The sequence below is a fragment of the Channa argus genome, chromosome 4, assembly GCF_033026475.1.
Source record: "Channa argus isolate prfri chromosome 4, Channa argus male v1.0, whole genome shotgun sequence".
NCBI lineage: Eukaryota > Metazoa > Chordata > Actinopteri > Anabantiformes > Channidae > Channa > Channa argus.
The window spans coordinates 9252616-9264531 of NC_090200.1; the positions used below are offsets into that span (position 1 = coordinate 9252616).

Here is an 11916-nt window from a genome sequence, read left to right on the forward strand (position 1 = left end):
CTTTGCTCTCCGACAGCGAAACCTCAAAAGGTTCCCATGAGGACAGCCATTCACAGACACAAGCACACACTGCATGTCCTTTCCCTTCTGTGAAAGAACCCAGACTGACCTACTCGGAGCTCCTGACCAAAGACTGTCCTTTCTCCCAGTGCCGAACAGTTCCAGCGTCCATATCGAAACTGGTATTGACACTCATTGATGCCCATTTGGGCGCCTTCACCCACAACAATGATGGCGTCCGGGCGGCTCTGGCAGATGGCCCTCTGGCGAGGTGCCAACCCGGGAATCTTGTTGCAGATGATGTTGGCACCCAGAGCCACCACTGAGGACAGGGCCCTGCACAGGTAAGAGAGACACACACACACACACACACACACACACACACACATACACACACACACACACACACACACACACACACGACATTCAGTTAGAACTTGAGGATAGTCAGATTAATTCTTATGCAGAATCCATTCAAACAGTAAATGATGCATCGTCTGTAGTGACCTGAAAGCTGTATTCTTATTTAGTGCACTACAGATGAATCAAAACTCTCAAAAAAAAAAATTAAAAACACAAGGAAACTTGCTAAAACAGCCCAGAGAGAGAAAACAAGATGCTTATTTGACTACTGACAACACTCTTCCATATTGGTTTGGATGGTGAGAGTTTGAGTAATGAGTTGGGTTTTTCTGTTAATTGTTAGGTAACATAGTGGCATGAAAAGCTGCCAGACTTGAGTCTTACGCAAGCATATACACTTGCTCTGTCTCTTATGATGTAGATGCAGGATCCTTTTTTTTTTTAAAACCAAATGTCACACTAAATATTGTTCCTTATATCATGTATAATTATGTGTGCAGGGTGTAAAGTGCAGTCTATGAATTTCACAAGGGACTGCTTTTACTTTAGCCACATCCTAAAACTGGTTTCATGGAAAATATGTAGGGTTTTCAACACTGGCGGCTCTAATTTGCAGGGCATTCATGTGCTGTACAGTAAATGACACGGCCCCTTCTCAGTTCTCCTCTAGGACACTTCATCACATCTGATTGCTTGATGCGATAATATCAAAACATATGTTAAAGATGGTTTGTGCAACCGCTGAGAAAGCCAAAACAGATTACAGCTAAACAAAGCGCTGACTTTCTCTGCGACTGTGTTTATAGCCCTCGAAACCATGTAGATACATACTTTTCAAACATGTCAACGACAGGGAGCCATAACTGAGTGTGGAGGCAAACGCCGGCTTTGAAGTATGACGTCGACCTCCAAAGGCTTCACCACAGACGGAGCTAACTAATGCAGGCAAGTTGTGTGTCATTGAAATGCGGCGGCGGTGGTAGAGGGGTGAAAAGGAGTGCGGGGTGTGGGGGAGACGCAGGGAAGAAGAGAAAGAGAGACACTGATTTCTGGGGAGTCTAGTTCATAGTGATCTTGGTAGGAGACCCCTGACTGGGAACAAAGACATGATCATTAATTAGAAATTGCTCTCAGACAATCACGTTCCCTTGGCGCTGCTTGCTTAATTTTCTCCACAAAGACAGAAAAACATAAATCTCAAGTTCAAATAACTCATAGCAGCAGCAGCTTTAGACACCACACTAGGGACTGTACACATCCTCAGTGAAGCCTATTGCAGCATAAAAAAGAGTAGGTGCCAGTGTATATACAGTTAATTTAACAAAACTTGCACTAGAACCAACTGCGCAGATTTTATTTTTATCTGCAGTAAACATGTTAAGATGGCTGTTTGGCAAAAAGGCGTAAGCAAGATGCTGTTTAGAAAAAGAGCACATTTCCTTTTTCTTAGCAAATCCTGTGATTCACCACGGCATCAAATATAACCATATATAAAAATGAGAACTGCTTTAAAAAGACAGGACATTCGTCAGGTGGGCTCAATATACACGGTAAACACTCAGACCTGCTGCTGCTTTCAAACCCTCTTTGCTCTCTGTGCTGTTAAACGGGTTTGAACTCCTCTGACCCTGCGCGACCCTCCTGCCGTATATGTGGTTGTTCATGGCAACAATGACATCTAGTCGGCACAAACTAAAAGGTCAGCCTCAATGAGACACGTAATGTGCAACAGCAGAGAGGAGAAATTCACTTTGCTCGAACAGAACTCTGTGTAAATCCAACAGCAATAAAATCAATCTGCCACTGCCTCGAAACTAATAAAGCATCACATGATATTTTCAACTCCTACGGTAACAAGCTTCCCTCTTCATTTTTCTCATGTCATTCACCTGCTAATTCACAGAATCACAGTCTGCCGTGAGCAACCCAAACCCTCAGACAACACCAAACAGAGAATTCCACAGCTAAGCTTTTAAATCCCTGCATCATCAAAGTGCACAAATGCAATTCTGTTTGCTTAGCGTGTGCTCTGTGTGTACAGCAGTGGCTTTGGGGACACAGCTCACCCACAGTCACACACACATTCTACCAGATGAAACCACTGTCAGAAATCTACATTTGAAACACGCCGTCAAGTTTTGCAATGTGCATTTCTGTGGTAATTGCTGGGCAACAGGTAGAGCAGCTTTGCACACATACTGTAAAGTGCATCCTCTAAGTAAACATCACATTTTGAGTGTTGTTGCAGTTTTTTGCAGTGAATGCCAAATTACAATTTAAAGTCGACCAATCATAAATAAATGAGTGCTCTGACATGCACAGCAACACCTCTTCAGTCCGAGGTGACAACATTGAATATTCTTAAAGAATTGAGGTTCATGTCAAAACATAACGACGTCTTGCATTTAACATGAAATCTCAGACAAACACATACCTCTGCAGTGAGACTTGACCGCGATATAATTTATTTCGATAAACTTTACTCTGAACTGGTGTCAGAAGCGAGGAGCTCGCAGATTCTTAATGGCAGAGTATGTGGCCTAGATGAGCTACTATATCGTGGCATAGAGTGTGTTCACAGCCACCTACTCCATCACATGGGACACTTTGAACCTAGTTGCCATCCTGTTAAGCTCCCAGTTATGCATCTTCCACTGCGGAATGCACTCACTGAAAATGCCCGAGACACAAATGAAATAAGTCAAGTGAATAAATGCTCCTATTTTCCCCAAGAGTAGGCAATTAAGTTATTTAAGTTGAATATGTTATTTCCATTTGCACATATAAGCGTTTAAGTGCACAACAGTGGATTCATTAAAAAAATTAACAATCCATTATTACATTACCAGTTAAGCTGAAGCTATAACAACAAAATGGTTCGATTTTTGCCATTTTTTTTTAACTGTGAGGTGTGAAAAGACTGAAAAGCTCTAGGGCCTTTATAGACAAATCCTTTTTGCTGGCGGCCCGTTTGCCACAGATTAACAATTTAACATCCCAAAACCTTGGTTTTACAGTTTTGAGGAAGTAGCCTTGCATTTATTTGAATCATTTTTTTAATGTGCACCTTGAAACCTTCTTTGTGCTTAATGCCCAACAGAAAACACACCTAAATAATCAAAACAAACAATGGTATGTGGAATTAATGTGGAAGCCATCACTATTCTTACCAGTGTAGGCCACTTTTAACTGAAAACCAAAAACCACATCTATTTCAGCATCAGGTTTGGGGTCTCCGGGCAGCAAAAGAAAGAGCGAGGGAGCATGGTTGGGTAATTATTTTGGAAGCTTTAAAAGGCCAGTATCCTCATGCAAGAGTGATTCTCCATTAATTCAAAGCCGCAGCGTATTATAGTGTCAATCACGTGCGTGTTGCAGGAAGCCGTTTTAAGATGCGGGTCCATATGATAACATCGAGATTCTGAGAATTAACCAGAGATGAGGTAATGCACGGAGATAATCCCTCACACGCTCTGACAGGTTAACGGTGCTCGCATGCGTAAAAGAAAAACTGCCCACATTGTGTTAAATTCTCCCCAGCGGGGAAAAGACACACTCTGCGGATCCGATTGTCTGGAACATCTCTGCCACTCTGTGGCCAAAACGAATCCGTGTAGCAGCTACCAAGATGTTGTGTTTTACTGTTAACGCAAAAAACTGCTGGTAATGCGACATACAAGCCATCGGTGCTTCTTCACAACACGTGCTGCTCCGCCTGCGTTTACTGGACTTTAGCGCGTTCAAGTTTGCGCCTAATTACTTCATTCCCACGTGGATCGTTTTCCCGGCGACGCTTCCACTGATGAGCTTTCTCTTTGGGATTTTACGCTTGGTTAACAGTGGGAAGCGTGTAAAAACTGTCCTAGATCTAAACTAAATTGCACTTTAGTTACACCCCCTCCCCGCGCCGCTTGATGACATAATCTAAACAACTTCAAGTTTATCTCCAGTCTGCAGTCGCGGAAAACTAAAGAAATTCACATCACAACCGGCGTTCAATCATTAGGGAAAAGGAAATTTAGCCCGTATAGTCCAAGAAGGCTGCAGATGTGCGAACCCAACCCCGTGTTGCGGAGGATGAGCTCGTGCACTCTTGGAACTTAATTAAGGAGACTTAATTGGCTCAAACTTACAGGTAGCTGCCACTCGTCAGGATCAGGAAGATCTGCGGATAGTAGACTGACAGCAGTACACTGCGCGACGAGAAGATGATCATGATGACATTGAGCAAATGGCCACGTTCGGACTGAGTAAGACGACGCAGACAGGATGAAAAAAACACTCCCTTAATTCCCGGCTTAAAGTCCCCTCCGCACAAAATCGAAACGAGGTGCCTTGCGTCTCCGTATCGTTGGTGCGGGGACTCTACGCAGCTTCAAGCTCCCAGCGCCGTGTGTGCGCCGAGATTGGCTCTGTCATCTCTCAGCGGCGGAGGCTGTTACACAGTACTGCGGGTTCCCGAGCCGGAATGGTGATGGTTTTAGGGATTTTGCATGGCAGAAAAGTGCCTTTCTCCACTCTCATGAGAGTCGTGCCTGCCATTGGGCAGGGAGAGACACTTCTATCCGCCCACTTTGCCACGACGGGACAATAGGGTGACACTGATCCGATCCTGGCTGGACGCGCAGGAGGTTTCATTCATCATTCGCCCCCCGCCCCCCCCAAACCTCTCCTCCTCTAACACCAGCCCATCCCACCATCCAGCCGAAAATAAACAAACATTGACGCTGGCTGCCCGAGTCCCACATCATCATCATCATCATCACAGCTCTGAGCTCTGTGTGCACAAAGTGCAGGATTCGTCATTCTGAATCAACAACTTGGTGTTAAATTGTTATATAACACATATGATTTACAAAGGATTTAAGTATAAATGTACGGAGCCATTGGGAAAATAATTTTCCATAAACTGTAATATTGTTATAACACTGTTGTGATCTATTCAGGATTATATCCTGTGGTAGCAAGTGTTCCTATAACATTTCCTTGGAGACATAAATGCATTCTGTGGTCCTCAAATATGACATTATTATTCCCTGTGGTAACTATAATATTTCTATAGGCGTCTGTAGTATTTCTGCCGTCTGCTCTCATTTTATCTGACGTCCCTCATCCTATAGAACATCATTCAAACACTAATTGTAACACTCCGCTGTAAACGTGTGTAATAGTTCCCCCAGAGTGTAGGATACGTAAGAGGGAAGATTTAAAAAGAAAAAAAAAGGAAAAAAAGCACATTGGATGCTCCAGATTGAATCCGAGCAGAGAAATAAAATACTCGGGGAGATTTTGTGGCGGAGCTCAGTGAGTGCAGGGCTTTTATCGCCTCAGCATCGTGACTCTCACTCAACACCTGCAGGCTCCAGTCGTTGCAAATGAGGAGGGTGCCGTGAAAGATTGAACCGGAGTAAAAGGAAGGAAGGAATGAGCTGCAACTGCTCAGGTTTAGTAAACACGGGGGAGGCGGGGGGAGGGGGGGGGTGTACTTGACTTCAACTGATATCGGAGTCACTGTCATGTGATATGAGCATCTGTGGAAGTTACACGCTTCACTCCACATGAGGTTCTCACCGGGAGGGCTGACACTTCTCTGAGAACCATTTTGCGTGTCATCTTTTATTTCAGTTAATACCTTGGCATTATTTCATGCCCAAGTGAATAAAAAATAAATTCATCATAAAAGTTTTCTATAGCGTCTTAAAAGTTCTAATAATCTTTTGGCCTCCATGGTTTCATTATATCTAGTAGTATAAGCGTCAGGGGCTGTTCATTAACCTTGTTTTAAATGTTCTCTTCAGCACATTTCTATAGAATAAAACGTTCACACTCCCCTGAAAGCTCTGTGGCCAGAGCTAAAGCTTCTTCCTGGATGAGTTTCATGACACGCAATTTGTGTTTAATCCGGCATAATACGGTGAAGAGAAAACAGAGAAGGAAAGAAGTCCTTCTGTGTTTATGCATCAAGGTGAGGTATTGCAAAACAGGTAAAAACTCCGTCTGGGCAATGGAATGTGGAAATACAACTCAGTCTGCCGCTATTAATGAAGGTATGCAGGGGTGAACTCGCTCTGGAGCAGAGACAGCGGCTCAAATTAATCTTGCGCGACAAAAGGAGCAGGAGTCTCACGAGGTGAACTTTACAACTGTGTGACAGCGAATACGAATCGATCTTACTGTCGCTTGGCATGAGATCGGCAACTTTTACGCACAACGACTTCCCCCAGGTACAAGGGTTTGAGAATAGAGCTCGAAATGCACCTGCTAAAAAAAAAAAAAAGCTGGTCACACCGTCCTTAAGCCATAAGGTCAGAGGGCAGCCAAGAAAGTGTCACGGTGTTACAGTGTCTTTCAGATTCGCGCATGTGAACAGAGCAGTCGACGCAGGAATGAAGGTTATAAAAACTCACCCAAGTCTGAGGTAAATGATGCCAAAACACAGCAGCACGTAGAGACTCCGCTTTCGGAGGGGTTTGTGCATGATCGTTCCCACTTCGTTCAGAGGCCATTCACTGTAACACAAAGTGGTCACACTTTTCCGTTCACATTGGCAGGTTTTCTAGCCCTTCCAGATGCACGTATAGCGCCGGTTTCCCGCGACGGCAAACTGAAGCGACTGTGAAATCTTGGACCGTGTGAAATCCATGGTCCGGCAGTACAGGTGAGATGCTGAGGACGACCTCAAAGGTGTCTGAGAACTCCAAAATGAAACTCGGGAGAGGGTCGGACTTTAAAGGTGAATGAGTTCTTGGAGGAAGTGGCTCCTATTCGTCCTTACTTTCACGGTGAAGCCTAATTAGCTATTCCCCTTTGCTGCTGCGCCTTGCAGGTAGGGGAAGAAAAAAAAACGAGTTGCACTTGCTGTAGTTCTCTGCCAACATTGTGCGGTTTTGCGTAATTTTAAGCCTTTGCTCACCGCCCGCAAGACGCATCTTAAACCCAGTCCATGTTGGCTACCTTTCAACAGCCAGGTGCTCTAATACAGGTAAAAAAAAAAAAAAAGAAGCTGGCTACACGCCTCTTTCTGCTGCAGCATGGATATGCAGGGAATGGGACGGGCTTCCAGACTGAGCACAACACGTGTAGCTGCTGTAGCGAAAACTAAAAGAATCGAAGTGAAATGGCCTTTTATAGGCTTGTGGCCCAGGCTAGGCTGGTGCTCGTCGCTTGCAACATTGGGTATTATTTCCCCCACTATTGTGAGCTCCCCGGACGGGCTACACCACAACAGTAAGCTCTATAAAGACAAACAGACGGGGGTGGAGGGAGGGGGGGGTGGGGGTGGAATGGCTTTCCAGCTGCTTGAATAAAAATTGCCATTGCATGACTAATAATGACTAATAATAATAAATTGGCGTCATGATAAATATGTGTCAGTCACTTTGATTAACAGCACAATGCATGCACTAAACAACATAAACAAAACATCAATATTTCCATTACTTGGGCCTGAGTCAGGGTGATGTGAATTTTCAGCAGATGTTCAGAATACAGAGTCATGTCTTTGGGGAGCTATTATTTGACAGAGATGACTCCCTCTGGTGGCAGTGAGACCCTGCAGGACTGACCAGATTAAACATGACAGAAATAAACCTACTCGCTAGTATGTGACGCCAACATAAAACTAAATTACAGTGCAGACAGCTTTAATATAAAAATATATATTTTTAAATGCTGTGTGTGTGTCCGCGCCTTACTGTAAACATTTCAGAAGTAGATAATACAGAGGAATTTTTTTGTTCATCGTGATGTTCTGAAATAAAATCCCCAGTTTGACATTTTGCAGTGCATTTGGCTTTTCCCAACAGCTTCTTATTTAGTTGTGTGGCGTTTACAGAAGGTTCATAAAGTAAAAGACAGACACAGTGGAAGCGGTGGATTTATTCTAAGAAAATGTCTTGAGTTAATAGGCAAAAAGTCTAAAATTGTGTAAAGAATGCCATAGAATTTAACATTTTTTAATTTAAAATCTGCAGAGATGCTGGTAAGGACGTCTAATATTGTGTGTAGGATCCAGTAGAAGGGGATGTTATTGCTATTTTGACAAGACTCTCTGTTCTTAGGTTTTCAACATTTATATTTTCTATTGACACAACTGTACATTTGATCGTTTTTCTGCAGCAAAGAAGCCATCTCTCCTCTGGCTGCATAAACGTAAGAAACCGCTTTCCCCTCTCTCCAAATGTAATAGTCTTTGTCCATTTTCTTAAGGCAACACATAAACCATCAATTCAGTGTATTTCCAAGAAACTGCATGAAAAACAGTTAACGTGTTGTAATAATGATGGCATAAACTAAAATTACAGACATGAGCTTTCTGAGCGCAGAGACTTCTGGTCTGTTGTTGACCACGAGAAACAGACAAAACCGCAGAGACCTTTGTTTCAAGACATCTCTGCATTGTGGTTTCAAGGCCTTTTCCTTCAAAACATGCCCATCACAATTCCAGATGGATTTTCAGAAATAATGAAAGTCAACACTCGGGCCCAGGGTGACATAAAAAAGACATGCATTTGATGTCTACCCTGTAAAAGATGGTCTTGTTTGTCTTCAAATGTACATAGCTCATCGCTGAGGCCTGGGTGGGGATGGTCCTGTTTAGTTTAATTAAAATGTTCAAAGGACCAAGAATTTTTTATTAAAGCGGGATCAAGACCAGGGACAGTGTGCGTCAGCGTTATTTGTCACCCGCCATTGTCATTACAGACATGTCACACACACATCCATGCTCGCTTGTTGTCGGCACACGCATTCCTTGTGCACGCCAATACACATTATCTGACTCCGTGTGTCCACGCATACAGCAGTCGTGCCTACAGGTCCGCAAATCAAACCGTAGACACAAGTGGTGCAGACACACGCGGAGAATCTCGCACACACTGCAGCACTTGGGTGGTATGTCGAGGATACGGTGACACACTGTTTATTTAACTTCAGAGAGCTGAGGCAGAGATGAGAGCATTTGGGTCAGCAAGGACATATCAGTCGGAGTAAGTCATGTGCCACATCACTGCTTGTGCTTTATGCTGCATTGCAGGCCATTGTTGTTGAAATATTTCCTCTTCCGTCTCCTAAAAGACAGTCGTCCTTGCTCTGCACTAGTCCCCCTCTCAATCGGCTTTATCATTCAATGACCGTCAGCCAAAGTTTTTTTCAAGATTGCACCATTGTGTATCTGTTCCTTTTCATCTGCGTGTACTCTCCCCAAACTCTAGAGCGGAAAAATGCTGGGAAGACAAGAAAAAAAAGAAGGGGATCATATTTTGGCAAGCGTGGGATGATAGGTCGCACTGTCTTTTTGAATATTATTAAGTACTCTTGACCGACAACTAAATAAGAAAACCCACTGGTTGCCCATGTGTTTGCATGGGAGCTGGTTCAGCTGGAAACAGTGAGAGGGCTGAAATGCAGAGCGTGCCAAACCATGGAGTGGCGTCTGAGGCTGGGTCCACCGCATCTACACTGGGCCCCAGGCAAGAGGGGGGAAACGGCTTTTATAAACTCGCAAAGTCCCCCCTCTTCATCTCCATCAGCCATCTCCCTCCAGCTCTCTGTTCCCGCTGATCTTAACACTCCCCTCGTTTAACTGAGCACTTAGTGTGAGACCATGACGCAGTAAAAGGGAGCCGCTTTACATCAAGACAGTAAGTGACCTTTTAGACCTGGATGCCAGATGTCTCTTCATACATGTAGCTCGTTGAAAGCTTAAATCATCCCTACCAGTCCTCCCATCCCGACCAGTGCGCTTGACCTTTACCACTCCCTTGTTCAGACACAGCTATGGACAAGGAAAAAAGGTGTCGCCTGATTAATTCCTCACCATGCTCACTGATATATCAGATCCTCAGAGCCTCATTTGTGTGTGTGTGTGTGTGTGTTTGTGTGTGTGTATGCAAGCAGATCTGCCAGACTGGGTCCGCATGCATCCCAGCCTGCTTCTTATTGGCTGATTAGCCCAGGCTGAAATGCTGCACCATGCCCTCTCAATGGAAAGCAGGTTTTCTGAGGGTTGGCCCCTCTCACTCGTGTCCAATACCACTAGGGGAGCTTGTTTAAAGTTTGAACTGAAGCTTAAAGGCAGAGCAGTGTTTTTTCTCATGTTAAACCCTTCAAACACTAATTTGCAATGTTGCTATTTTAAATAGGGTTCACTTCTTAGCAAGGCCACCGGCCAAACTGTCATGGCTGTTTTCGGGATCGGGCCAGAATTCCGAAGGAGAACAGGGAGGCAGGATCAGTTTACTCGAATCTGACAGTCTGGGACACCACGCCAAACCTGTAGCCTCCATTCAGGAGCACACTCAATGACTGAAAAAATGACTTAGAGGAAAGAAAAGAGTCCTGTTTCAAATTGGAGAGACCTGAGAATGAGTGAGATTAGGATTTGCTGCTACTGTGCCATCTGTCGAGACCTGGCTTATGGATGTATGTGTGTGATCTGTACGTCCCGAATACGTATATGTTTCGCAGTGACACATTTTGCTACTGCTCCGTCAGCAACGCTTGCTATACAAGACGACATAATATGCAGTTTGTTTGTCTCTAACAAACAAGCAGTTTGTTTGTTTGATAATGAGCCAGAAACACATTTACAGTCTGTTTAGAATAATCTCTCCCACTTTTTTCTTTGCAGATGTCAGAAATAAATGTCAAGAAAACCAGATCAGTGACTACAGAGAGGATGTTTGTGGTTGTCCACATGTCCACTTTCTACAAATTCTATGAATTCCTCTGAGAGCATCAAATAGCATCAGTGCTACCTATTTATGATTTAGCTGGCCTGTCTGCTCTTAATAATCCATTTATATAAAGATGCTAGAATGGAAATCACATGGACAAGAGGATATCTTCAAACAGATGGGCCAGTCAGTTGGAATGGGAATGGGATACCAGCTAACGATCCTATGTGCTGTGTTTTAGGTACATGCAGCAATCAGTGCAGTGCAGAAAAAGTTACTTTCTTGCTTATGTTGCTGCGTGCTTATTGATACAGTTCACTTTGACTTCACAGCAGATTAGAAGCGAAGCTGAGGATGGATACACTAAATGCGGGAACAATGAATTTCATTAGTAAAGAAACAACAACCAAAAAAAGCCTGATTTTAAAAGAAACATAAACCACAATCGTTTTTCTTGGTTACAGAATGGAACCCAAGCATTTACATTCACAATAAAATCTGACAGACATATGGCTTGTGTCTGTAGCAAAGGCCCCAGACCATGTGTGCAGTGGAGCAAGTACAAGCCATATTCTCTGTTGCCCTCTAATAAGCTTGAGGATATGAAAGAAGGTCTGAGAGCAGACAGAATCCATGTCTATTTGGCACTTTGGATGGGCTTTCAGCTGAAATATTAATATTATGACATGCTCTCTATATCCAGAAGCAACAATTCAACTAGACAATTGCCGTTTTGTTTTCAGAAGGGCAGCTTGACTAGGAAAAGAAGGCTTTATTAAAACATAAATGACATAAAACAGTACTTTGAGGTTTGCTTTATGACACCTACATGGTGTATGTGAGTACTTTGAATAACCATCTTGCACATATAGGCCTT

At 43.7% G+C, this 11916-nt stretch overlaps 1 protein-coding gene across 2 annotated transcripts in view; it reads right to left on the minus strand.

The window, feature by feature from the left end:
* wnt7bb (wingless-type MMTV integration site family, member 7Bb) overlaps window positions 1-7493 on the minus strand; it is a 29487-nt gene extending 21994 nt beyond the window's left edge. The window contains exons 1-2 of one of the 2 annotated variants that reach the window (XM_067502007.1): window positions 6771-7493; window positions 110-336 (exon numbers count right to left, since the gene is read on the minus strand). In XM_067502007.1, the coding sequence (XP_067358108.1) occupies window positions 110-336; window positions 6771-6841 (298 nt within the window). In that variant the 5' untranslated portion in view covers window positions 6842-7493. Of the gene's footprint in view, window positions 1-109; window positions 337-4496; window positions 5027-6770 lie in introns of those variants that run through there. The other variant, XM_067502006.1, reaches the window with a different exon arrangement.
* Window positions 7494-11916: the final 4423 nt, after the last annotated feature.